At 40.1% G+C, this 27,672-nt stretch overlaps 1 protein-coding gene across 10 annotated transcripts in view; it reads right to left on the bottom strand.

Moving 5' to 3' along the window:
• Positions 1 to 27,672, bottom strand: part of DNM3 (dynamin 3) — a 396,041-nt gene that overhangs the window by 57,939 nt on the left and 310,430 nt on the right. For 6 of the 10 annotated variants that reach the window (XM_074322210.2, XM_074322205.2, XM_074322209.2 and 3 more), the window contains one exon: positions 23,782 to 23,793. The exons of the other annotated variants lie outside the window; for them this stretch is intronic. In XM_074322210.2, the coding sequence (XP_074178311.2) occupies positions 23,782 to 23,793 (12 nt within the window). The remainder of the gene's footprint in view (positions 1 to 23,781; positions 23,794 to 27,672) is intronic. 10 annotated transcript variants of the gene reach the window in all.

Genomic DNA, 27,672 nt, shown 5'->3' with positions numbered 1-27,672 from the left:
AGAATAACAAAGATCTGAGATCTCTGTTTGGTGTTCAGTCTTCTTCTTCCTCAGCTTATCCTACAGCAAAATGTTTTATAACACACACAAACACACACACACACACCAATGCATATGTATTAAGTACTATTATGTATTGACACTATTATTAGCTATTCAGAGTAGTTATTGATCTTTACAAAACACTTTGTAAACCATGAACAAGTGGAATTGGAGGTTGATACTAAAAGCAATTTACATCCTAGCCACCATTTTTTGTGTGTGTGTGTGCCAAATTTTATTTGGGTTCCATGTACTGTACCCTTCTCGTTTTCTTAGATACTAGTAACAACACTGTGTAATATTTGTATAAATATGAATATATACTTTGTCTAAATGTAGAGGTATACACTTTGAAAATTGTTTTACTGATAGAACTTGTTTTGAGTTTTCGACTAACTTTGTGACATAGGTAGACTTATTTCTTTTCGAGAAACTAACAGTCAAAAGAGATGCATAATTTTTCCAAGGCCATACACTATAAGTTGAAGAGCTCGAATTGAAAGTCAGCTTTCGAAGCTCTAAGTCCAGTGTGTAATAAGCACAAACCAATCAGGAAAACTGGGGCGTTTTCCTATCTTTGTGGGGAAGAAAATCCTATTAGGTCAGGGGAATATTTTATACACACACATACACACATACACACACACACACACACACACACACACACACACGAAACAGTGGCTCAATTTTAGTGCCTTTTTAATTCCATCTGTTAAAATGGATTTAATTAACATATTAATTCTTTATATGTTTATGAGAGGTTTTTTTTTTTTTTTTTTTTGGTTTGTTTTTTGGCGGGTTATTCTGAATGATTTAGGGGATCTTTAGTTCAAAGTTCTCCAATATAGTCACCTGGCACAGAAGTGTGTTAAAGGGCTGCTCAGACCTTGGCTTTCTATTTCCAATTAACATTCATATAAAAAGGAAAAAAAAATGTTCACACTACAAATCGCCAACTCAAAAATATCAATACCAGGAGCTCATGCGTTGCAATGATTTTTCCACCTTGAATGCAATAACAAGTTTAAGACATATTCTCTCTACCTTCATAGGCGAATCCTTGCAAACCAATCAACTAGAACTCTTCATGAATTCCTGCACTCACAGTGAGATTTGTAGTGACAGTTTTCAGTTCAAAAGTGCATTCCTGCTGTAAGTGGACTACATAGGATCACCCAGAGGAAGGGAGTCCAGTATCGCACACACAGCTGTACTCAGAGAAGTAACTTTAGACGTCAAGATAATGTACGTGGAAGCTGTGTAAAACCGCAAGCCACCAGCGCGTTACAGAGCCTTTGGCAAGCGACTGGTTATTGTATCAGTCTCTGGCGGTACAAGGATCTGCGAAGCCGAAGGATTGGAATTGGTCACTTAAGCCATTCATCCTCAGCTGCCAAGAGGTGGGCACATCCTGACCTCCGGAATTAAAGCCGGGCACAGTCCCAAACGCCATCCTACTAAGAATGTGGTCACTATAGTTCCAATAAAGACATCCTGTTTCAGCAACTTCACGACTATCTAATTGTTTATGTGTTTCCAATTCGTTTTAGTTGTGTAGGCGTCTGTTTTCCTTCCACCTACGTATAAACCAAGAGAGTGTCTTGAAAGGGCATATTCGATTTTTTTTTTCTATCGCCCGGACTTAAAAACAGCTGAACTTATTTTCCTGAATACACATAAAAAGTCCTGAGCTGGGACCTGATGTATCAAGTTTCAGCCTGAAGAATTTTTCTGAGCCGATGGTTTATGCTGAAAATGCTGACAGATGTCGAACAGCCTCAGCAAAACAATCTTTAAGGGAGTCCTGGGCAACAGACCATGTGGCTACTTTGAAAGTGCTAAATTCTTGTTGCTAAACAATTTTACTTAAAAAAAAAAAAAGTCCTAGCATTTATTATTACATTAACATTTTAACAGTTAGTTGGAGAAAACCATCAATGATTCTGTAGCTGAATTTTTGGAACCAGCTAGTTCCCATTTTGCCTTTTCTCTGGACACAAGAAATTCTCTCAGATTTATCATTCTAAAGGGTCAGATAAGAGCCTGACACATGAAATTATAACCTTTAAAGCACAAAGTAGATCCCTGAAATGTTTAAATTGCTGCAGGAAACCCCTGAAACCAAGAGGATCTAGATGGCAAACATTTGCTGTATTTCTGGCAGTGATTTTTCTTTGCTGGGATATTAAAATATGAGTCAGGGGAACTACAAACAGCACAGTTCTGATCAGAAACAACTGAATGTTTATGTGTTCTATGGGGGGGGGGGGTTCAGACTTTCCCAGGAGGGTAATAATTTAAAGGATGTCAGTGAATGCAAATGAATTTCAGCCATAAGAAGGAAGAAGAAGTGAATAGTACTTTTGTCTCTGGGAGACTTGGAATTTCAGACGGGCTCCATTTTGGGTAATTCTATTTAGCCTGCCTACATTTTCTGATGTTGTTTCAGTTGGGAATGATAGAATGATATTCCTGATCCTGAACTGTTCAGCAGTGTTATGCCACGTTGTTAACAGCCGTCAGGTTCCATGGATGTGCAGAGAGACGAGCTCCCCACTGATTTAAAAAGATCTTATAAATTGCGTCTTGTATAAAAGAGAGCAAAAGCCTTTTAACAAAGAAAGTATGATGTGAGTAAGAACCGAGGCTTTTTTCGCTTCTGTCATTTCTCTCGCATACCACAGTCTCTGACATTCTAAGAAAATAATCTATTTCACCGCAGTGCTGTGCTCCTTGGAGAACTGTTTTTACATCAACATTTTCCCCCTATGCTAAGTACTTCCTTTCTTTGTCTCTAGTTATACCGTGCTAGGTAAGCCATCTTCTAAAAGTCTGAATGCTACACAAATAATCAAGTGGCACAGAATGCAGGTTTGCAAAGAAAAAATATCCAGCTCCCCGGATTTAGCAGCATGTTAAGTCATTCGCAGGAGGAATATTCCACCTACAAGAAACACAGACACTAACGAGATAAAATGGAAGGGTATGAAAGATGTGAGCAGACTCAGGGTGTTATTACCATATTCAAAAGTGCTAATGGAGAACAGAAATGCCACAAACCACGTAGAAGAAGGAAGATGCTCTATCATAGGTTTGATTTATTATCTTCTCTGTTTAAAGAAACAACAGTGATTGGTTGAAAGAAAGATAAAATATAAAAAAATTTCTGCCTATTAGGTTGAGCAAGTTTGCACAGTAAGAAAAAGACAATACAATGGTCCTCCCTTATTTGCAGCTTCACTTTCTGAGGTTTCAATTACATGGGGTCAACTTTGGATGGTCTGAAAATATTAAATGGAAAATTCCAAAAAAAAAAAAAAAAATCCTAAGTTTTACATTGTGTGCCGCTCGGAGTAGCGTGATGAAATCTCTTGCCATCCCTGTCAGTCCCACCTGGGATGTGATTCGTCCCTTTGTCCACACTGTACATGCTATCTGCCCATTAGTTACTGAGTAGCCATCTCAGTGATCAGACCGGTTATCAGAGAGAGAGAGACCATATTCACATAACTTTTATTAGAGCATATTGTTGATAATTGTTTTATTATTAGTTATTGCTGTTAGTCTCTTCCTGTACCTAATTTATAAATTGAACTTTATCATATGTGTATGTACAGGAAAAACAGTATATATATAGGGTTCGGTACTATCTGCGGTTTCAGGCATCCACAGGATGTGAGGGGGTTGAAACTATCCCCACAGAAAATGGGGGATTTTGCCCTTCAGAAATCTATACCAATTTAGCATTTCATGTGTATCCTGGACACACATCCCACAACAAACATGTTAACTGATTCAGTGCCGCGTTTTATCTGCCTCTCCTCCTCCCTCCTCTGGCCTGGGGACGGCTGTCTGCACACATGTGGAGTTGGTGCTTGTTTGGTTCTAACTCCTGACTGCATGTCAACCCCTTTCACATATCAGTCCATCATTAAAATGATTGTGCGTAACCACATAATTCAGAAAAAATAAATCCTGAAGGCAAAAATACTCTTTGGCCAAACTGACCTAAATAACATGTATTCTTTAGAAGCTCAGTGAATACTGTCTTCATTTATTCCATTCTAGTGAATCCAACTCCAGGGATGAACATTTGGGAATTTTTTAAAATCTTACTTTAGGAAATGGATATTTGGCAATATATCACTATATCCATATTACCTCTATGTGAAATTCAGAACAGAACATTTTATAATTATTTTCTCATTAAAATGACTTAAAATTAATGACAGCTAGATGCAAGACGATATCAGACCACACACAGTAGACTCAAGAAAGATGTGTCACTTACTCTTAGGCAAACTAGGAAGGGAAAATAAAAACCACTGACCATAAACACTATCTCTGTACGTGCCAAGGGACCAGTAGCAGCAGCAAAATCATTAACTGAGTGCCAGGGGTTGAACTAAGGGTTTCGTTGATCTCATTTTCTCATTTAAGCATTACCATAATCCTTGAAGGGTGTGTGTTACTTCCCACTTTGCAGATGAGGAAATCGAGTCTCAAATGGATGCAGTCATTTGTCAAGTAAGTGTTGAGTGCTGGGATTCAAGGCTCTTGTACCATTAGAGACTTGTCCACTGTAAATGGACTAGCAAAACTGTGGTGGAGAAACCGGTAGAGTATTCAGGTGGGAAAAAATGTCCAGAGAAATGCAAAGGAAGAACTGATATTCCTGGGCATGTCTCTGGTGTCACAAACCCCTGATATTGAAAGGTGGAGGCATTGAAAGGTTATCCAGAAAGTGTTCCACTGGGTGACACCTTACATTATTTACTTATTGAAAATATTACTGGGAAGACGGGGCATTGGGCAGGGCTGGTGGAACCTCTCCAGACTTTGAATTTATCATTTACCAGGTCTGTGAAACTGGGCAACTTATTTAATCTCTCTAAACCATGGTCTCTTCCACCACAAAACGGAAATAAGAACTACAACCCATAAATATTTGCTGTGAGGACTGAATGGGGTTTTGAAAACACAAGCACAAGGCTTGACACATATTTAGGCATTAAACAAATGGTACTTCCCACTTCCCTTCTGTACTTACACAAGTTTTACTAACATTTTCATACGTTACACAGATTATTCCTTTTTTTCTCAGCGTTTTCAAGTCTTTGAGATTCCCTGATTCATTATTTTTTTTTGGTTTGCATTCATTACAGTGAATGAAATATTGTATACATGGATGTGTGATAAATTTTGGTAGACTGTTAGAAAGAAAATGGGCATAGAAATCAGGAGATACGGATATGAATCCTGGCTCTACCATTTATCTATCCCTTCATACGTCTAGGCTCACTGATCATGAGACGGCCTAATTCTACTTCCTTTGGAGGTGATCTATCCTTCTGGATTCTTTTAAGATCCCTTTTTCTTTGGTGTCCTAGGGTTCCAGTGGGATGTGCCTAGATGTGAATTTATTATTATTTAATCCTATTGAGGACTTGTGTTGCCTGAATCTGAAAATTGGTGAACTGCAACAATTTTGGAAAATTCTCAGCCTGCCTGGCCCTCCCTCCCTGCTCTCTCCTCCGAGCTCCCTCAATGTACTTGTAGTATATGAGTATAGAATTGGATTAACCATAATCCTTGGTTCTTGGCACACTTTCACCATTAATCAGTGTATGGATCAATTCTGTTTATTTAGGTTTTTAATTAGTTATTTTTATAACATAACAAGCACCTGTGATTCATTACCAAAAACAAAACAGCTAGGCCTTTTTCAATAACCTGCCTATGGCACCTTCTGCTAATTAATCCCTCTGCTTCTGCCACCCAAGGTAACCATCAGTGAGAACAATCAACAGTCCCTTACTTTCCTTTTATTACTGTTTTATTGCGTCTAGAGGTAGTTCTAAAGAGTTATGTTTAATTGGTTATTTTTAATTTTATAAGAGGAATATACTATATATCATCTTTTTTCATGTAGATTGCTAATTCCTCCATGCAGTTGAATGTACTGTAATTCACTTGTTTGGAAGGCTGTATAATAGTCCAATGTGAAAATATACTGCACTTCCTTCATTTGCCCTTCTATTGATGGCCATCTAGGTTGTTTCCAGATTTTCACTATTATGAACAGTATTACTAGGAACATTCTGCTATTGCTTCTTTGACCAATGCCCTTTCCCCATTCTCCGTGTCCTTCTAGAACTTTGATTAGATATAGGTTAGCACTACTTAGTCTGTGATATCATCTTTTTTCTTTGTGGGTTTTATTCTGATCTGAGCTTTATTTTGGTCAGTTTATTCATATCACTACAGATTTTCCAGTTCACGAATTCTCTATTCAGTTATGTCTAATCTGCTTCACTGAACCCTTGGATTGAAATTTTCATTTCAAGGCTTATATATCCTTTCAAGAAGTCACTCCCCACCAATCTGCTTAATCTTTTTGCTCATAGTTACAAGTTTCTCTTTTGTTTCTTAAACAGATTAAACCTTTTGATTTTATTTCTTTGCCTAATAACTCCAACATCTTTTCTTTAGTGGTCTGACTTCACTGTTTACTGTTTTTCTTGGTTTTCAGTAGTGGCTTCATTCCTAATGTCCCTCCTTCCTTTCTTCATCGTGAGCTCTTCATTTTCCTTGGAACTCTATCTGAGGGAATTATTTAAGACCTGGGTTAAACTTGCATGTTTTTCCACAGAGGATTTGTGTTTGCTTCTGCTAGTTTCTCTGGGGTTACTACTAACCCAGGAAAATGAAATTCTGTACTTGAGGTTTTTTCATAACACACACAGAGCATAGATTCAGACCTTGTACCCAAATAAGGGCAGATTTGTGGTTATATTGTCTAAAGGCAGATCACCACCACCCTCCCTCCACTTCATTGCCAAGGACAGTAAAGGACAATTGCCTTGCTTCATCCTTCGGACATTGGATCTATTTCTAGTATTTCCTTATACTAACGTTTCAGTTTTGGTAATGCCAGCCTGTGTGACGGTCTCCTGTTAGATTCCTTAGAACCGGGAGGGTCCTAAGCTTCCCTCCTTTGCCCCAGGCCTCCTTTGGCCACCACATTGAAGGCTTAAGACCTCCAGAGTCTGGGTGAGATCCTCAGGGTGAAAACCAATTCTAGCTCACCTCCCAGGTTTCTTGCTCTCACTTCATTTTCTGGCCTCTGGGGATTCTTTCCTTTCCATCCATGTTGGCAAAGCATTTACAAATAAAATTTGCATATTACATTCAGCACGCTAACTGGCATTGTGTGGGGGTGTCCCTCAGGGTATCTGATCTGTCATTCTATTGAAAACAGGAGTCTATCTGTCCCCATTTCAGTATTTATTTTCTACTGCAACAGTTTCTTAGTCTCCAGTCCTACATTTGCTCACTCCTCATACACCACTCTTACTAAAATATAACGATGATCCTATGTTTAAATGTCTTCAGTGACTCCACAGTGCTCTTACGATAAAGTTCACACTTCTGCCCATGACATACAAAGCTCAGCAAGATTGGGCCTCGTCTCCTTCCCCCACCCCTCAGCCTCCTCTGCACATTTTCATACAAACTTTATGCAGTCACAGCCATCTGCCTTCCGTTCCTCCAATACACTCACTCTCATTTCTCGGAATTTTTATGTACATTGTCCCTCTACCTGGGATCCACTCCTTCTCCCAGATTTTCACTTGTACCCTTCAAAACTCATTTCAAAAGTCACTTCCTTTTCAAAGCATTTTCTGACCCACATCCATGCTTGTCAGGAAAACATAATTAGGCACCTCTCATCTCTACTTCCTAACATAACTACTTTAGCAATTATGATACAAGGTGATGATAAATGATCTTATAGTCTCTCCTAGCAGCCTGGGAGCGCTAAGAGAACAGGGAAAATATATGTACAGTGTATATTTCATGCTGTATACCCAGCACTGAGTACAACGCCGGACATGTGGAAAGTGCTAACTAAATGTCTGTGGAATAAATAAGTGAATCAAGTGGGCACAATGACACTTCAAAGTTCGGGAAATGTGATGAGGAAGACTTATTCTAATGGGTAACTGTGTGTGTGTGTGTGTGGTTTGGATTCTTTGCGCTTTAAAATTATGCCTCATTTTCTGACTTCCCATCAATAAAGAAAGCTGACAGCTAACTTTCCATTCACTTTACCCTATAGATTTTGAAATGCTGGGCTTATTACCGTACCACCCCAAATGCCTTCGGAGCCAAATTAATAGAGAGAAAATAGGAAGCCTTTATGTCACAGTTGTCTGAGAACAGCTTTGTCTTCTGACATAATTTTCTCTAGCATAATCAATTCGCCTTTCTGAAGGAACCTCAAACACAAAAGCAAGATACAGCCGAGAGAATGCTTTTTGAGAAACAAACATTTCTAAACGTGATGAAACTAAAGTTTGTGTGTGAGTCTTTTCTAGGAAACAGGGAGATAACTGCTCGGGTTTCAGGCTAACTCCTCTGAATCTTCTGGAAAGAGAATTCTTATTCCCTCTATGAATACTTTTCTTTTCCAAGATATATTTTTAAAGGCTGCTAGTTTAACAAAAATTCTAGGCACATCTGATTTGGGCAGAAGACCCTGTACATTAGTCATCAACAGACAATGGAATAAAACCTTTATGAGGCTGTAAAATGTGAAGGATTCTGAAAGCTTTTGGTATTAGGGCATTTAGTGAAATATAACTTTAAAACTGCCAAAGTCTTCAGAAAAACAAATTTTGTGATATGTCTACCTGTATCTTTTTTGTGTGAGCACACACTCACAGACCAACACACAAACACGTGTGGGCAACAGAATTAGAATCCTGATGGCTTCCTTGTCTCAAAATTTAAACCACCAGCCATTAATATTTTGAGTAATTCCTACTCTATTTCCAGTTTGAGCTGAGTCCATCATAAAAACACTGTGAGAAAGGAAACAAACTGCATAGATTCCATTTGGCAAATCAGGGGCCTGTAGATCTGACTGTGGTTCAGCCTCTGGCGCCATCAGTTGGGCTCAAAATCAAAAGCTGTGGAAGGTGGTAATTAGCAGGGACTCTAGACCACTCAGCTGGCAACAGCAGGCTTCTTATAGCCACTGGGAAAGTGAGTGGGAAGGGGTTCAGAAATGTTCTCTAAAATAACATTGCTCCTTCAGAATGGATGGCTGCAATTACAGGGCTGTTTGCGGGGGGGATGGGGGGGGGAGGTAACTGATTAACATGCTTACTGACACCTTTGTTAAGCTGTCAGTATTTAATTAGAAAGTTCAGCTACTGGCAAGAGCACTCACGATAAGCCTCCTAGCCGATAAGAAGTCTAGGGTCCAAGCAACATCTTCTAACCCACTCACAAAGGTGAAAGGGTAACGTGACCTGGGCACGGAGACCACCGACACTTCTTGGTAAAAAGGGCACAATCCCACTCACTCCCGCAGAAACGAAACCAAGGAGAGGCATTTTGCCCCAGCAGTGGGAATATAATTTATGGAGGTCACATGCAGAGGACAGAGTCCTCTGAAGCGCGCATGACCCAGGCTGTTGGTTTCTTAAACTTGAGTGTTAAACGGACAGAAACTGGCTCCGTGGAGGCCCCTCCATGTGGCCGTAGACGTGATCACTTACAGATGAAGGTGAAGTAGCCCGGAGTGGACAGAAGATGAGAAGCTTGTGTTGTTCCAAACTGACCAGCTGAAGGAAAGTTTATATTTTAAAAAAACAATCACTTGGTCAGTGACTCATGGGGAAAGAATTCTTAAGCTTTCTTCAGGGAAACCCCAGTAAATAACATGTATAATAAAATGGAGATGGTGTTGTCTGTTTTGTTGGGCCTTTCAGTCCACATAATAAACCTTCTGGCAAAAAAAGGAACTTTCTGAACACGATTCTCTCTGGGAAACCCCCAAACGGCAAGAATGACTGCGGCTGCCTTACAGTTTTACAGAATATTTTGTATCTCAGAATTACATGTGAAATAAAAACTTGGAAGAAATGTGGAAAAAAATCTGCTTTTTGTTATAAGGTTGAGGAGTTTTCAGTCGGCTGTTTGCATGATTCACACTGTGCCCCACTCCTCTGAAACTCAAAACCACATATCGTAAAAACCAACACTGGCTCAAGTTAATTCTTCCTGCTTTGTCCCTGGGAGAACCAGCCGCTCTAAGCATGTCCCACTTGACACACAAGAGAAATGAATGAAAACTTCTCGGCCTGCATCAACTTACTGGAATATGGTGTAAATCAAACACTTGAAAAGAGATCTGGAGTTCGACATTTTTTTTTTCCTAATGTGGGGTTTAACTGACATAATCTATAACAGTTTCAGTTCCTCTCTTTTTAATTAGCAAAAGCTTTTGGAATTTTGTTGTTTTGGGTCTCTAAGAACATCGTGCAACAAAAAAAAAGTTGAGCAAAATAAAATGTGCTTCTAAATGATTAAAGAAAGCCCTGTTTGCTGGGGAAAGGGATGGTCAGAGTTCTCTGTTCTCTATTCCCCAACCCCGGCCCAGAAGGCTTTGTCAAAGCCACACGGTGTCTAATCAGCAAGTCTTTCGATTATTTTATGTTAATTAAAATTATGGTTAGTTTTGGAGGTTAATGTATACATGTACGTGTGGCTTCAAAGACTTCCCAAATTACTGGCTGAGCCTGCTTGCCTGGGGCAGGCCTGATCTGTGATAAAACTGACCACATTAAACCAAGTTTATTGCTGGGGAGTTTTTTTGCAGGTTTCGTAGAGAATTTACCATTTTAAAACTCTCTCAGGATCCCCAAAAGAGTAAGGGAAAAGGAAAAAAAAAAAAGGAGAAATGTAAAAAGAAAAGAACAAAGGAACTAGCTCATATCAGACAAGAAAACCAGCTTCACAGATTAGTGAGGGGACGTGACAAGGGCACGGACAGGACTGTGACAGGGTGTGGCTTCCACGCGTGCTCACTCCTGCTGCTTCTTTCTAAATATGACATGTTGCAGGGCATTGATTTCGGGAGAGGAAAGCCTAGCCAAAAAAATTAATGAGAAGTGGTTGATACTATTTACTCCAATGTATTCCCCACTTCGTGCCCTGCAGATGGTCGTGCTCACAGGAGTCAGTGCTCAGTGTCTGTCAGGAGCTGTAATTAGGAAAAGCTTGGAAGGGTGGTCAGAAGAAACCCTGATGGGCACAGCTGCCGAGAGATCGGAGGGGGTGGGGGGAGCTGGGCAGGGGTCACGTCTAGGACACAGGAACAAATAGAAGTGGGGACCAGCAAATGGGGTCAGAGTGGTGCTGCCCCTGCAGAGGACAGCCTGTCGACCCCTCACTTCACATACAAGGGAGCGTGTCAGCCTACACCTGTCTCTGAAGACATACTAATTCCCAGAATGAATCTAACCCAGAAGGTAGGGCGGGGACACAGCATTCGTTTACATCATCTATTCCTGCAAACGCTCCTTGGTTCTGGCGCTCACCTCCTTGATGACCAGGAGAATGCCTTGACGGGTCTCCCGGCTCCCATTACATTTATCCTTCACTCTGCTGCTGAACAGTCTAGAACACCAGTCTGACCTTTCGTAGCTTCTCGATGGCACAGGGTGCAGTCCACGATCCTCCGTGACCCACTCCCCAACCCGCTGTTTAGGCAGAAGTCCCATCGTGCCTGACCTCGACCAGTCACATCCTCCCATTATGATGCCCTCCCCACCCCATGCCACAAACTGCTGGTTCACCTCATGAGTCCTGTCCCCTAAGCACACCTTTCATTCCCCTCTTTTGTAAGTGTCCATTAAATAGTGAGTGAGCTTCTTAAGGGCAGAAATGGACGGCTGAGTAATTTTTGTATTCTTGGCACCTAGCAAATGCTCAATAAAGACTTGACTGAACAAAGGTGCAATGAGAAAAACGGTAAGTGACATCAAACTCCCACAGGCAGGACACGCAGGAACGATGTATGAAAGAAGGCTGGCTCTCAGAGACGGGGAGGTCACCTGGGGAGACCTAGGCAAGTACAGTGGCTCCCGAAAGTGGAGGCGGGGCAGAGATTCAGGGAGCTGTTGCCCTAAAACATGGCTGAACACCGCGTGTTTGCGGCACGTCTGGGTGCTCTGACCCCTGTGCTCAGCACAGCATGGCCAGATCCTCTTCACACTGCAGTATTTTGACTGAGCAGAGAACGCGCCAGGTCAGGGCACCCCTGACTTCTCAGCAGATGACTGTCTCGTGCTGATAACGGGACAAGGGCAAGAGGGATGGACAGAGATGAGGTTTTGAAGGCAAGATAAGCCAATGCAAATGTTCTAGAAACAGACTGGTGGAAAAAACAGATGGAAACAGGTAATACAGTTTGGGGAGAAGCTTTCAAGAAAGCATCACCCTGTTCTCCAAGGGCAGCAAATGCAAACTTTCAATACCCTCAGAAGTCAGGAAGGACATTTAGTTAGAGGTAGACTCCAGCCTAATCCCACGAATGGAAGAGTCTTTTACACATTGAAAAGGAACAACTTGACATGCCCCAAATATTTCCCAACCAGAGGTTACCCTCAGCTCTCCTTTAAAAGCAATCAAACCGTATTTTCTATTTAGAAAAACAAGTGTCAGCGAGCGTCACCGTCAAACTTAGCAGGGTACAAAGTATGGAAATAAATCACCAACCGAAGAGGGAAAATGTGAACATGCCTTTAACAAGCTAACATTATTGAGAAGAATCGCTCTAAAGAGCAAAAAGGTAAAAAGAAAGAAAGAGAAAGAGAAGTGAAACTATAAACCTGTACAAATAAACTTTCCACTATTTATATGTGTCAAGTTCAGATCCACTTTCACTCTGGATTTATAACCAAAGCGAAGCACTGGTGGTACACTTAGGCTCATCTGGAAAACTCCCTGGAAGTTCTCAGAGCCCCTTAGCACAAAAGTACAAAGAGATATGGTAATGACTTCCTTGAACAAACAAATAGACACAAAGGAGTGAGTTGGTTTGAGCTTTTGGGGCCCACCCGGTGGCCGGTGGCGGCTCTGATCCCGTGCCATGCAGAAATGTCTTAGGCCTCTCTAGATCTTCCTTCCAGCCTGGGGGCTGCCAGCCGTCGTTTTCAATGGGAAAACGGAATGACTCCCCACCATCCCTGTCAGAGCTGCGAACAGAATCCAGCCGCAGGCTCCCCAGCTACTGGCAAAAGGATGTGCTTGGGCAGGGAGTGATGAGACAGCTGAGTTTCCGGTCAGCCTGGACCTGGGGCTTGGTTCCTAGCATTACACCAACCTACTTCACAGGAGAACCAAAGGCTGGGGGTGTAAACTCTTCTTCTATGATGAAAGAAGGGCAATCTTGTGTGGACCTTATATTCTGGCTGCTGTGAATACCTAGAGTCGCCATTCGAAAGTTTAGACATTATGTAAAACGTATAGTCCCAGGAGCCATCCTTAGGAACTCAGAAGATTTGGGAGGGCCCAGGAGTTTGCATTTTAACAAGCAGCTGGGTATGTCCGATGCAGGTCTGATGGGGCACACCGGGAGACCCCGAGTTAGACACTGTCTCTGTCCTTTCGCCTGCTCTGTGAGAGTGTTCCCCACTCAACACTGACACTACCAGATGGCGATAGGTGTTGTTTAAAAACATGGGGGTTGTTGCGTTATTTGATAAAGTAAGTTTAAGAATTGCGGTGTCAAACACATTTACGTGTTTCTTTATTCTAGCACTCTCCATTAAAAACAGTGCTAACGTACTCTGTGTCTCCCCAGAAGGGAGATAAAGAATGCCGTGTGACCCAAACATTTTTCATCATCAAAGCTCCTTTTTCTTTAAATGGGCTAAGCAGACGTTGGGAATTGCTGCTCTCTAGAACTTTTAGGTAAGAACATCTATAAGGAGCACAGAACTCCTGAGGCCAACCCGTAAGACCTCGATGGACGTGGTTGAATAGGAGGGTACATGAGAAGAACGCCCTGGGGCAAAGACGCCGGCTGAGAACACACGCTGTATTTACAAGCCAAGCAGCAGCTCGGCGATAGGTGGACACCTTTCAGGTGACAGCAAATAGTAAAGACCTTGATACACAGTACACTTAGATATCTGGAAAAAGGGGACGGTACGGAAAGTCATCGCCACCTCTGGCTGCAGACTGTGGCCCTTGAACAAAGCTTGAAAGACCATGCAAGTACGAAAACCAATGATACCAAAGAGCTTTCGAGAGTTTACTTTGTTCCTGGCACTGTTTTATAGACATCACAGGTACTAGCTCATTCAGTCTCTGTGAGGTAGAAATGAACATCAAGTGCCACTGAACAAATGGAGAAAGAGGTTCAGAGTCACGTGAGCAATGTCACCCAGCTATGATGTGTCAGAGCCTGGATCTGAGCTCAGGCAGGAGCTTTAAACCTCTGTACTTCTGTGTCCCTCCAATCGAAAGGGTAGGTTTGCAGGTGGAGGAGACTATCTAAGCAGCACGCTTTTTTTTTTTTTTTTTTTTTTTTTTTTTTTTTTTTTTTAAGGGACAGGCAAATGATCAAATTGGCAAGGATTAAATAAGAAGGTAAAGAAAACTTTAATACTCATTGTAGGTTACGATGAGGTGAGATGTTAGGAATGTGAATTACTCTAGCTTTGAGGAAAGTAATTTGGTGGTATGAATCAAAAACTCTATAATTATTCATTCCCTTTGATGCCAATTCCACTTCTACAAATCTACCCCAAGGAAATAATCAGAAACGTAGATGAGGAATTATACACAAAGAGGTTTACTCTAAATTTACATGTAACAATAAAAATTAGATTGCAATTGAGTCTGTATATTAGAAAGTACATGAACTCAAAGCTGGGTGTGAATCAAACCCTGACTCATTCATGTATTACATATGTGGTCTTGGGCTAGTTTGCTAACTTTATTAAGCCTCCTGCTCTTCATCTCCAGAATGGAGAACATAATGTCTACTTTATAGCAGGGACATTCAACAGCGGTACTATTAGCATTTTAGACGGGATAATTCTTCATTGTAGAAGGCTGGCCTACATCTCATAGGATGTTGAATAGCATTCTTGGTCTCTACCCACTAGATGCCAGTAGCACCCATCAACCCAGTTGTGAGCGTCAAAAACATGTCCAGACGTTGCCAAATGTCCCTACTTGAGAACCACTGTCTTCCAAGGTTGTGAGGATTAAATGAGCTTATCTGAAGATATTTAGATAAGCTCATTTAGTGGTGAAGGGAAAGCGAGAAATAAACAGTTTTTGAACGGGAAAGCCAGGTAGAGAAAAGAAAAAAGGAAAGCTTACATACTATAAGTCTATAATTATAATATATGCTGAGGAGAAAAAGCCAATAGGAGAGAGAGAATGAATGAAAATGTAAGAAAGAGCATGGAACTAACTGATAAAGCAAAGTCCTAGCTATGTGCTGAAGAGATGGCCTTGTCAAAAAGGAAGACCATCCCTGAGCTGGGAGTGCAGAGAGAAAGGGTGAAGAAACAAAACAGTTCTGAGGGATTTCCTTTTTGTAGGAATATTATCTGTTTTGGAAAAAAAAAAAAGATATAAGAAGTTATTTTCCCCATAGTATATGTCAACAGAGGTGGGGTTGAGTTCAATCAGATTTAAGTTAAACGTACTGGGAAAAAACCAAACCCTAATAATTTATTCCATCAGCATTTTATTGTTTCTAGCCCTGAAGAACAAGGTGTGTAAACAGTCTGGCAATGTAAACATTTAAATGTATGCTGGAGAACTGGCTCCAGAAATTTCAGGTGAATCAATCATGGCGGCCAGGTGAATGGCTGGAAACTTTGCAGGCTGCTTCTCTCACCACCTTTCCTTTCTCTATTCCTTCTTTTCCCGACTTCTCTCCTTTGCACTGTCACCGACTTCTCCCCTCGAAACCCTACACCTGAGTTCACAGTTTCTGACTTGTTTCTTCCATCGTTTATATTCATTCATTGAGCCGTTCCACAAATATTTACTCACTACCTGTTATGACCCAAGTCATACTGCTATAACAAGCACAAAACCATAGGGTGAATTTTGGTCTTCATGGAGTCTGAAGGACAGGTAAGAAGACAGACAACACACAAGTAATAAATCAAAAAAGGTAGCACGTAGCAGAACATCACACCAATTGCCAACACACAAAATGCTGTTCTGCCAAATCTGGGCCTCAGGCCCCCTGTCTAGCACTAAACTGTTTTTTCACCGTTTGGGAGGCTCTGCTATCGGGGAAGCAGTTATAATCCACTATCTTTGTCAAAGACCTACCCCTGGACCACAACTACCAGCCATTTTACAGAAGCCAAGCTGGAATTTAGGTGTACCACTACCTTATGTGATATTTGCATTCTACACACCTAGAATCCTGTACATTTCACACTTTTACACTTCTGTGATTCGTCCTCGTTGTAACCCTCTCAGCACTTCTCCTGAATTGGACATGTAAACTTGTTAACAGCCTCCATCATTGCTTCTACCCTGATTTCAGCAATGCTTTCACATTTGGAGAAAAATCGAAGTAGCAAAGTTTATGCTTCAATGCTGTTAAAAAAAAAAAAAAAAAAAAAAAAAAAAAAAACACCAAAAAACAAAAACAAAAAAACTCTACCTCTAAATGGACTGAGCAAATAACTGAGTGGAGTTATCTTTAGGTCTGGATGCCTTGTCCATCTTAAAGTGACTTTAAAAAAAAAAAAAGTCTTGATTGGCAGCCAATACATTCCACACCTTAGTAGAGAAAATTTTCTGTTTGACAATCCATGAGTCGAACTGTTGGGCCATGTGGAAAGAGAAGTATGATGATGTTTAGGTTGGAACATTAGAAAAGTTTTTCGTGATACTCAGATTTTAACCGTACCTTACTGAGTCTATTTTTATGTCTTGTCTTAATGCTTAGATATAGAAATATATTAACTTTTTTTTTGTTTTCATAGTATTCCAATTTTGAAATAAGCTTCTAGTGGAAGCACTAAAAATTACCCAAATTTATAAAAATTGGGTTTTTCTTATGTAATGAAAGACACGTAGTCACAAAAAAGTGTTGGTGAAGGCAGTAACAGTCACAGCCCTTGAGCCTGTCCTCTGCATCCAAGTGTGCAAGCCCAAGTTTGAAAATCTTTTCAGTTACTGTTATGCTTTCTAAGGCAAACCATCAAACCAAAGGGCAGGGGGGAATATTTTTCACGTGAAGCAGATGCTTCTGAAGCATAATGGAAAGTGTGAACTGCTTATAGTCAGACTTTGCAGCCTGAACAGATTCCAGCACTTCAACCAGTCCTGAGTGAATTGGGCTCAGTTAATGAAGGTCATAGGTTCAAGCCTTTATATGCTTGCATACTTATTTCAAGTTAGGGCAGGGTTTATCAACCTTGACACATTCACACATGTGGCTGGATCGTTCTTTATTGTGCAGGCTATTCTGTAAATAATGGGATGTTGGCTTCTCTACCCACTAGATTCCAGTAGTACCACTGACAATCAGATGTATCTCAGACATTGCCAAATGTCCACGGGGAGCAAAATCACCCCTCGTTGAGAATCACTGACCTAAGTGGAAACAATACTTTTTTTTCAGATTCTTACTGGAGAGAATAATTGCAGTAATGGAAGAATTTCAACAAGCTGATACTTTTTTTTTTTTTAAGTTCTATTTTGTGTTTTGCATCAAATTATCCTTTTTCCCTCCCTAATTCCTTGAAGTGTTACCAAATATTCTCTTTGAAGCCATGTGACATAAAATGAGAAAATTTATGAGACTAATGGCTAATTACCTCAAAGAGGAAAACAAAAATGTCCCAATCAGAACTTTTCTTCAATTAAAACGTGGTCAATAATAATGATTTATGTGGAAGAATGTGTGTTGTCATTATGTAATGGGTCTTTAACATCCCATTTGTTATACAACTAATATCCCTAAATAACGTTAGCCTTTTCTATTTTAGGGCTGATTTGATTAGTTGGCACGCAACTAAATATATTTGCTAAATCTTTATTTGAATGTTATTTTGTTTTGTTTTTTTCAGGACTTTTTTTTTTTTTTTTTTTTTTTTTTTTAACTAGATTCTGCTTAACTCAATAATGGAAAGAAATGCGTTCCTAGCTCTGGACTGAAATAATATGCATCCAGTTGAGACAAACAAAATGAAAATGGTTTAGAAAAAGAACAGTTTTAAGTTAAAATATGCGAGTCCCCCTTGTAGTTTCCCAAATAAGTGAATTATTTTAGGTTCTGTTCTGGGATACTTATCTCCTGCTCCATCCATTTAGATTGCTTAATTTTTTAGTTTTTATTTTTTCCCCTTCTTCCGCCTCCCCTCTCCCACCACGTCCCCACTCCGGTTCAAGCCATTATTTCTCAGTCTAGTTGTGTAGGTTGGCTGCTCAGGGCAGCCCAGCTCCAGGGAGAGCCGTTGTTCACAGTTTTTTATGTAGAGGGCGCAGCTCACTGGCCCATGTGGGAATCGAACCGGCAACCTCGGCGTTAGGAGCATGGGACTCCAACCACCTACCTGAGCCACGGTGCTGGCCCCAGAATGTTTAATTTTTAATAGACAAGTGTATGGCTTCTCCCTAATAATTATCATTACAACACTCCCCTGGCCTTCTTCTAGCTTCCTGCAAAGTGCCCCATACTCACTTGTTCAGTCTACTTAAAAGTTACTGCTGCTGCCCCCACTCTCCTTCTCTACATTTTGTATAAAAACTTTTCTTACCTTATTGGATTTCTAAGTTTATAAAAATAATACATGAATACAGAAATAAGTAAGTTAATATATGGATGTCTAAAGAAGTCAAAAATAACCCCTAACTTTTCTTCTAACCCATTGCCTACACCTTTCTTTATGCTCAGATAAACACATACAGAAACACATGTATGTGTGTGTGTGCGCGACTGTTTTTCTGTCTCTTTTACGTACAAAAAAATGTCTGTGAGAGAAAATATGTCCAAAAAGCTATGATGTAAGACATCATCATTCTCATCACTTCTCATTCACTAGAGTGAAGTCACTTCTTTCTGGACACAGTAGAGGAAATAAAAATACAAATAAGCCTCAAGCACCCCTTGGAGGTCCCTGTTCTATCGCCCACTGAGTGTTCTAAGCAGCAGATCAATTCTTGTTTTCCGACAGTCTGTTCAGCAAGATTGATCACTTTTGGAACATAATAAAGATTCTAACTGACTTCTCAACGTTTTCTGCCTCCAATCGAAATGTCCTTTCCTCCAACTGATTAAAATTAAAGTCAGGGGGTTCCAAAGCTAGGCAGTAGCAATGCTCTTTTAAGCCTGGTTTGCCAAAGAAAGAACCAAAGGTTTACTGGTGCTGCGATCACTGAGACAGACAATTCATTTTTATAGTCACACGGAATTATATTGAGGTCAGTGAATTTTTATCCTTCTTAACTGTAATGATATTCTTACTGAGTTGTGCATAAATTAAGTGAACCAGATGGGCTCTCCTTAAATCCCAGGGAAATACATTTGCTAAACTTCTCCAAGGGAAAGCATACACATTATTCCAAGAAAATAAATAACCCTAATTGAGCTGACTGCACCTAAATTGCTTAAAATGTTCTGGCTTTCTCTCATACTTTGTAAATATGAGAGAGGGCATGTACATTAGGACACTGTACTATCTGCCCCTTTCATCTACCAAGATTATAACACACATCACCAAGACATTTCTAGGTTTGACGATGGGTTTTCAGCGTCTGTCTACCCTCTCACAAATGACAAAGGACAGGAATTTAGGAGTTGAAGGTCTGGCGTAAGAGGCAAGACAAATGAACATGGATCTAGCACCTGTGCTCTTCAGTATAATCTATTTGGGTGACATTTGACATGGCACCCTCTGTCTTTGCGAACGACTGCTAGAATCCAATGGATCGCCACAATCAGTACTCTAGGTAATAAGTACTTTTCCCACTAATGGAGGCTGACTATGTCCACTTGTCTTGCCGAATGCATTGGGAAATCACTAGACAAAGTAGCTTTCAACTGTTGTAAAAACAAGTGCTTAAATCTGATTTTCTTTCCCTCTTCTTTTCTTAAATGTCAAAGCCCTCCCATGTGTATACATTTATTGCATTTAATCTAATTGTAACTTAATAAAGATTTAGTTATTTTAAAATTCTGCTTAAGCATGTTTGGGTTCTATTTCTTCCTTTCAAATGCTCCTTCCCTCCAATCAAGGCAGTCAACTTCATACTTCTGCTGGGGGGAAATATAAGAATCCTTTAGTTTGAAAAGCCCAACTTTAAGGATAGTGACAGTAAATTTCTCTTTCAAAGGTAATAAAAAAAATCCATAAGGGAAGAGATGAAATGTAGTTTTTCCCCACAGCTTTAAATTTTTTGAAGTATTCATTTCTGAACCTAGGATTCATTTTAGTTTTCATTTGTGCTTTTGTAACAATATTATTAAGAAATTTGAGAGCTTTTGTTACAGCATTTTATTCCTTACATTTTAAGTTTTTCTCTACCTTTAATTTGCCTAATTTAATATCAAATATATTTAACTAAAACTCAAAGTCTTGAATGAAGAAAGAAAATTAGAAGTCTATTGAATTTCTAAAAATGCCTGCCAAGAGAGGGCATCAAATTAAAGAAGGAAATTAAATGTCTTCTCTCTAGGACAAAATATGGAGATTACTTTTTACCTGAAGGCCTCAGTTCTAAAAATGACATTTTGATTTACATTTGTGCTCAAAAAACAAACAATTAAAAAAACAAACAAACAAAACTCCCTGTTACTGAATATATTTGTTCACGTTCCCAAAACTGACTCTGGAAGTCCTAGTTTTGATCTTTCTCATGAAGACAAGACTTAGAATCCAGTGTTCAGCGAAATCCCTCTAAGGAGGAGACAGACTGTACCCTACATACCTTAGGTATCACAAGGCCAACAGGAAAACATTTTCAAAGGGAAAAGTAAGTAACGGAGCTGGAAGCAAAATTTTTCCTGAGCAACTGTGATCTCACTAAAGGAAAGTTTTCCTCTTAAGGAGAAATAACAAAATACACATAATTTTTCAAAGAAGAATGTAAACCTTGGTGCTTTGTTCCATCACGTACTCATAATGTAAATCTAAATGTGCATCTGTTCGGAAAGTGTGTTTTCCTAGAGTTTAGAGGATTAGCTCCCAAACTCAAAGGGTCGTCTAAAGATGGATGAAGCAGATCAATGTTGCTGGCCCTGAGAAAACGAACAGTAGGGTCGTTCCATATATCTCAGAATATACCTGTGTGTATGCACATGTGTGCACAACACTTAACATATGTGGTAAGATGAATGCATTTATTTTGCTCATCTAAAGAAACATTAATTAAGCAGGCTTCATTGTCTTTAGTGTCTGGGGAGTATCATAACTAATAAAATGCCATTCACTAAATAAACAATCAGCCATTGTGAGTCTCAAATGAGTCACCTATCACAGCTGGCTCACGTATATGGCAGGCAACAGGTCAGCTATGTAGCCTTGGGGACAACTCAGAACAAGCATTCCAGCGTGAGAGGGGGAAAAAAGAATCTCACATTCTTCTTTTGAAGACTCCAGATCTGTAACTCTGGGGACAGCACAGCTTGTATTCCAGTGTTTTCCATTTATACTGAAATTCTAAGCTAAAGGAAAATAGCATGCAGATGTGCTGTTTTGATTCGAGGAAGCTCTTTCATGCCAGAGTCCATTGTCAGTATATAACGATCATATTTTAAAAGTATTAGCATTGCATTTCTTTTCACGAGCTATCACTTATTCATAACATAAACCACTAAAGATGGAGGGCAATGAATAGCAGCGTCTCCAAAGTAGCCAGTCTTCAATTAAAAATCAAAACGGTAAGCGCTTGCATCTTTGGCACACTAACCAACCAGCTCCCCCACAGCACTGTACCAAGTGTTGCCCACTAGATGGTGGTTCCAGAGGACCGAAGATCTGGGAGGGACTTCCGTCCAGTCCTGAAGGTACCCTCAATGAGCAGCACTTTAGAAATTTTGAATTTTATTGCTCATTGTAATATAATTAGTTCAAAGTCAGTAACCTTTCTTAAACCAAACATTTTAGTACCCAGAAGAACTTGACAGAGCAACTAACACAAACGGATGGCTCCTGCTATGGAGAAGTGTTTTCCTTTGGGAATTTTACAAGTGCGTTTAAGTCATCAGTGAGTCACGAGTGAAAGAGGCAAATCATAAATGCTTCTCGAGTGGTCTAAGGGTTAGCACCTCCTCAAAATGTCAGCAGCTGGTGCCCTGATCTGCCGTAGGCACAGGCTTGCTATGAGTACACTTACTACAATTAGCTCAGGGTACTTAACGAACCAACAGGAGATGCATGTGGCATACGGCATTGTAGACACAGACTCAGCTTATGGAAGGGACCAGGATCAGACATCCTTACTGTTCAGAAACTGAAACACATTATATGGTATAAGAACTAAAATATTTATCTTATTTTATTTTATTATTATTATTTTTTTGTATTTTGTCGAAATGTTGTTATTTTTTTTAATAACGGTAGTTTTAGAACTATTATCCTTTACTTTGTGTAAAAAATCTTTAACTATGTTCATAAGTTACCTGCTGTTTTAAAAAAGGAAACTATTAGTGGGCTGAGTTCACCCCTTTGTTCCTTCACAAATGTCTGTCCTGTACTTTCCTTGTACTTTTTTACACTTTATTAAATATTACTACTTGGGTCAGAAGTAGTTATATCAAAATATAAATTTATAAAGTGACACATTTTCAATACCAACCATCTACGTCAACTTATTCCATAATAGCACATTCCATCCAATTAAATTTCAAGATTTCCCACATTTGTTTTACATTCTATATGTATGGCTTATGAATAGCAATTTTGATGAATTCCAGCTGGTTTAAATATGCAGGCAGACCCTTATATAACAGATTCTTTTCAATTCTTATTGTATTCAGTGAGGCCCATTTTAAGTGGGCCACCTGGTAGAATGAAGCACTTATAATTCTCTGCAGAAAGAAACAAACAAAAAAAACAACCACCCTGCTAAACTTAAGACCATCTTGCCCAATTACGATACTATTATATAATTAATATAAGTGAGAAGTAGTTCTGATCTTTTGGAAAACTCAAATTAAAATGAAAACAAGCTAAGCAACCGTATGAGCGACTACATTGCTCCTTTATCTATTGCAACAACGTTAAGATCATTTCCACCATTTGTGTACGTTACCTGGTTTTGCAAATCTATCACACACATTTCAGTCTCCCCTCTATTCCCCACACCCTCCTCCTTCCATCCAGCTGGAATACATCAAGGGCACAGAAGCCAAGTCAAATGTTGACCCCACCCTCCTCCATCCATTTTAAGACACCTTCAAAGGCAGAACACTGATCTAACTCAATTTCACCAACAAAGCCAGCCATCCTGCTATTTAAGACTCCAGTTTGGGGTTTTTATAACTGCACATTAACATGAGAGCTTTGATTTTTTTTGGTCAAAACTTCAGCTGCACTGAGTTTCGTCAGAGTGTTGCACCCGTTCCGCAGAAGAGTCTGCATGATTAAACTTTCCTAATCTTTGTTCTCAGTGCCCACCTATCTCTTTCCTTATAATACACACTTCTCTGAACTGCCCAATAACCAACTCTGAAGGACGTAACATTTCCCTTCCGATAGGTCAAAACAGAACAGCCATTATGGTAGTCCCAATGCACGTTTTCCCCGGCATCTGCACGCCCTGTATCATTTATGACCATCCCAGACGACACTCATCCCAGCATGCACAGAAACACACTTGACAAGACACACGCAGGAGGGAAGCGGGGGCTGGAAAGAAACAGGAGCTGCAGGAGGACAAAGAACTTACTTTGTTGTTCCCCTGTGCATGTAGCCGCAAGAAAAAAAAAAAAGAAATATGTTAAACATAAATTTATTTTAAAACTAGGAGGTATTTCTCGTGCTAGAGAGAAATCAAAACAAAAAATGTAACTAGTCACTGACATCCCAGACAGACACATACAGCACCCAGAACTCATGGGCCAGTCAAAGACTCTACTTAGATTAAATGAAATCACACATTTTTAACAGCAGAAAATCATGACAGAGATTTCCCCCTTTCTTTCGGAAGACTTGGAGAATGGGAACCTGGCCAAAGAGCATGGGCTTGAATTGGTAATAAGTGAATTGTTAGTATGTCGGTTTGCCCTTTCCTGCAAGCCCCTCCTCCAACATGCCAAGCAGTGGAAAATTTCATCAGCCAATGCACTTTTAAACAAACACTGCATCGTTGGTTTCAAAGAAGGTGGAAAAAAAAAAAAAAAAAAAGAAAGAAAGAAAGAAAAGAGAGCAGAGGAAAGGAGTGGGTGGTTCTGGGGACAGAGTTAGCAGACCAAGTGAGAACCTCCATCTGTATCATTCCTTTATTTTGTAAATTATGAACTTTGTCTTGGGTTGGCATGGGAAGCGAAAACTGTATAGTGGGAATGTGGCCAAAATAAACACTGGTCCACATTCAAGAAAATGGGTCTGGAAAGGTTAGTCAAAAAACTGTAGTCATTTCTAAATGGGACACTCTGGAGAGGGACCCGTAGAGCAGCCAGTGACAGGCGGCGGGCAAATGGCTCTCCTGTTTCAAACTGGAGCTGCAAGGGTATGATTTATATCAAACAATTTAACTCACATATGGCTTAAAAAAATAAAACGGTGATTCATTACTCCCAGGGCAGCCCAAGTCCTCACTAGGTCAGATCCTGTGGGGGAGATGTGATGGGATATGAGCAGGGAACAGATCTGAACTCTTGTCACAAGGGGCCCAGGAGGAATTTCGCGCTGGGATGTGGGGCTGAAGAGAACAGTCAGGAAAGTATGTGCATCTGTGCAGGAGACTGAGCACAGGGTGGAGTAGCAGGTTGGGCTGGAGATCTGGCATGCAGTTTTGAGAGAGGAAGTGAAGTGGGAAATACACACAGGAATTGTCTGGAGAGCGGTAAGGTAAGGATCACGGGAGAGTATATTTTCTGGAAAACAATGCTAATCGGTGACTTGAAGGAAATGTCTCATTCACGGACCACCACGGCCATCATGTTTAATAAAAACATAAATTTGAACACTGATACAATAGAGTGGAGAAGCTTCAAGGTCTTGTGAGTTGCTACGATAGAAGCGGTACTATCACTGGCTGATGTGAGACATAAATAATGATACAAGAATGAATGGAGGGGGGAAAAAGAGTCTTTTGTAAAGAAAACATGCCAACTGTTCAATAAGGCAATAAAGAGCCCCACAGGGAATTTTATCAGGAGTAAAATACTATTTTAGAGAATAATGGGACCCCAGTTCTCCAAAAAAGTGCAATATTGCTGAAAATACCTCCAACACATGGAATTTATTGCATTCCACAGCAGTGCAGCTTTTGATCTAGCAAATAAGTTTCAGGAGTTCAACCAAGTATTTGCACATTAGGGGATGACTGGCTTCCTTGCTCAATGGCAGATGGTTCTGTTTGTAGTGGCAACAGTGATGTCACAGAGCAGGGAGCCTTAATCCTTAAATAGCAGCAAGATACAAGGGGAGGACATGGTGTGGCTTTGCCATTTCTGGTTTCCTTCAATCATTTCCCAACTGTCTATTCTGAGAGAGGCTTAAGAGTGATGAATGGGGGAACTGTTGGTGCTTTCTAATTCCCTCCACTGCCCTGTGGGGCGGCCATTGAGGGTTGGATCCCTGAAGGTACTTCTACTGAAGAGTAACTGAGACGGTTCGGAATTGGTCAGGTAGCTGCTCTGAGATCTATGGGAAGCACTGCTGAACAAGCTAAGGATAAAGCGATGGGGAGCAGCACCGAGTGTGGGCATTGTCAGTCTTGTATTATTAGACAGCTGAATGAATGCACGCGCGTGGTCACCATGTTAATAAACACTTATGGAGGTCTGTGGCCATTCCTCCTCATCCCCTAGAATGGTACAGACACCCTCTCTCCTAATTGTCATGTGCCACACAGAAAAGTTCAGTTTTGGAGAGTATCCAAAAGAATTTCTGAAGTCCCCAAAAGACTTCATTATAGGATGGTTTCCATTTCCCAAGCAATCTCAAAAACATTAATTATGACTGGGAGGGTCCAGAATTCAGAGATATAGTGAAATTCCAGGGTATCCACTTTCTACTGCCAATTTTCATCTCTGAAATCATACATTGTAGGGGGGAACCCATCTATCTAGAGAGCTAATAGAAACCTCACAAAAAGTCTTGCAGTATATGACTGAACAAATATGTAGAACTGAATTTGCACTATATGTATTTCCAGGGCACGCGTGGACCTGCAGGCTGCTTCCTTCAGATAGTCAGCAGGCCAGCATCTGAGGGCAGGCTGGGGAGTCCTCACTTCCCCTGACAGCCTCTCCTGCTCACTCCTGACTGGCTGATGGAGACTTTGAAGACAGCTTATCCACAGGACAGCATAACCCCAATACTCCCCTAAGCCATTTGGCTTCCTCAGCCCAGAGTTGAGGAAATTCTCCTTCACATGCCCAATCCCAATGATAGTTTCCAAAGAAAAGGGAACTACTAAACTGGAAATTACGGCTTCAGGGGCACATGAATGATTTCCAATAATAATAATAATAATAATAATAGTAATAATAAAGGTTACATGGCATTGAACACATCCACCCACTTGCAGGCACCGAGCTAGATGTGACACACAATTGTCTTAACCTAACCTCATCAAATCACTTGAGGAAGGTATTGTTGTTTTGTGTTTAAAAAAAAGAATAAACAACTGGAGAGTTAAATAAGTTGCCTGAGCCATACAACTAATAAAGGGAAGGGTTGGGATTCAAAGGTGAGTGTATTTTAATTAAAGTCTCCCTCATTTCACTGTGCACATAATGTTCCAGAGAATCCAGAATCCTTAATGTTTATGTACAACTTAAGTCATGTTGTGAGCTGACAAAACTGTGCCAGAAAAAAATCAGTCATTTGTTATATCATGTTCTTTAGATATTTGATCAAATTCACATTTATTTGTATTCAAACTTGTAGGAAAAGTTTACGTACATGTGTCAGTTAAATAATATTGCAAAAGTGCTTTAATTGTAGCCAGTAACCACTGATACACACACACACACACACACACACACACACACACACATTTTATCTCAGTCTAATAATTTTTTAAGTTAATTCCATTAGAAACATCGTTTACTTTGAAACTGTGTAAAATCCTACACACTTAGCTAACAATATAAAATTTTATAGTGGTTATAATTTCAATTTAATTGCCAGAGAAAATAGAAATAAAATTCTGCTAAATCCAAATTCAGATTTAAATTAATTTTTAAAATATTGTGGCTGCTCAGAAAGATCAGGTGACTAGAAAAATGCTACATGTGCAGCTGGGAGAGGTTATATATAAGGTCACAGAGTGTCAGTGGCACAGTGGGGCACTGAATCCAGTCTCCCTTTTCCGTCTTAGGGCCACACACTACACTGCTAAGATAAGAAGTCTACATTTTCGCTTTGGATCCAGAAAGATTAAGGGACTGAAGGTAATTAGAAAATGCACATGTGAAAATAGGAGGTAATTAGACAATGCACCTGGGAATATGGTTGGGCTATTATTGCATTTTACATAGATATCCATCATAGTTTTTATCACATTGTAATTATTTATTTGCATCTCTCTCTCTCTCTCACTAGATTTGGAACTCCCATGAAGTAAAAATTGCATCCTTTTTTCATCCTTGAATCTCTAGAGTCC

Source organism: Rhinolophus sinicus, chromosome 11, assembly GCF_057876585.1.
Source record: "Rhinolophus sinicus isolate RSI-liver-muscle chromosome 11, RSI-T2T, whole genome shotgun sequence".
NCBI lineage: Eukaryota > Metazoa > Chordata > Mammalia > Chiroptera > Rhinolophidae > Rhinolophus > Rhinolophus sinicus.
This window is presented reverse-complemented; position numbering and strand designations above follow the sequence as displayed.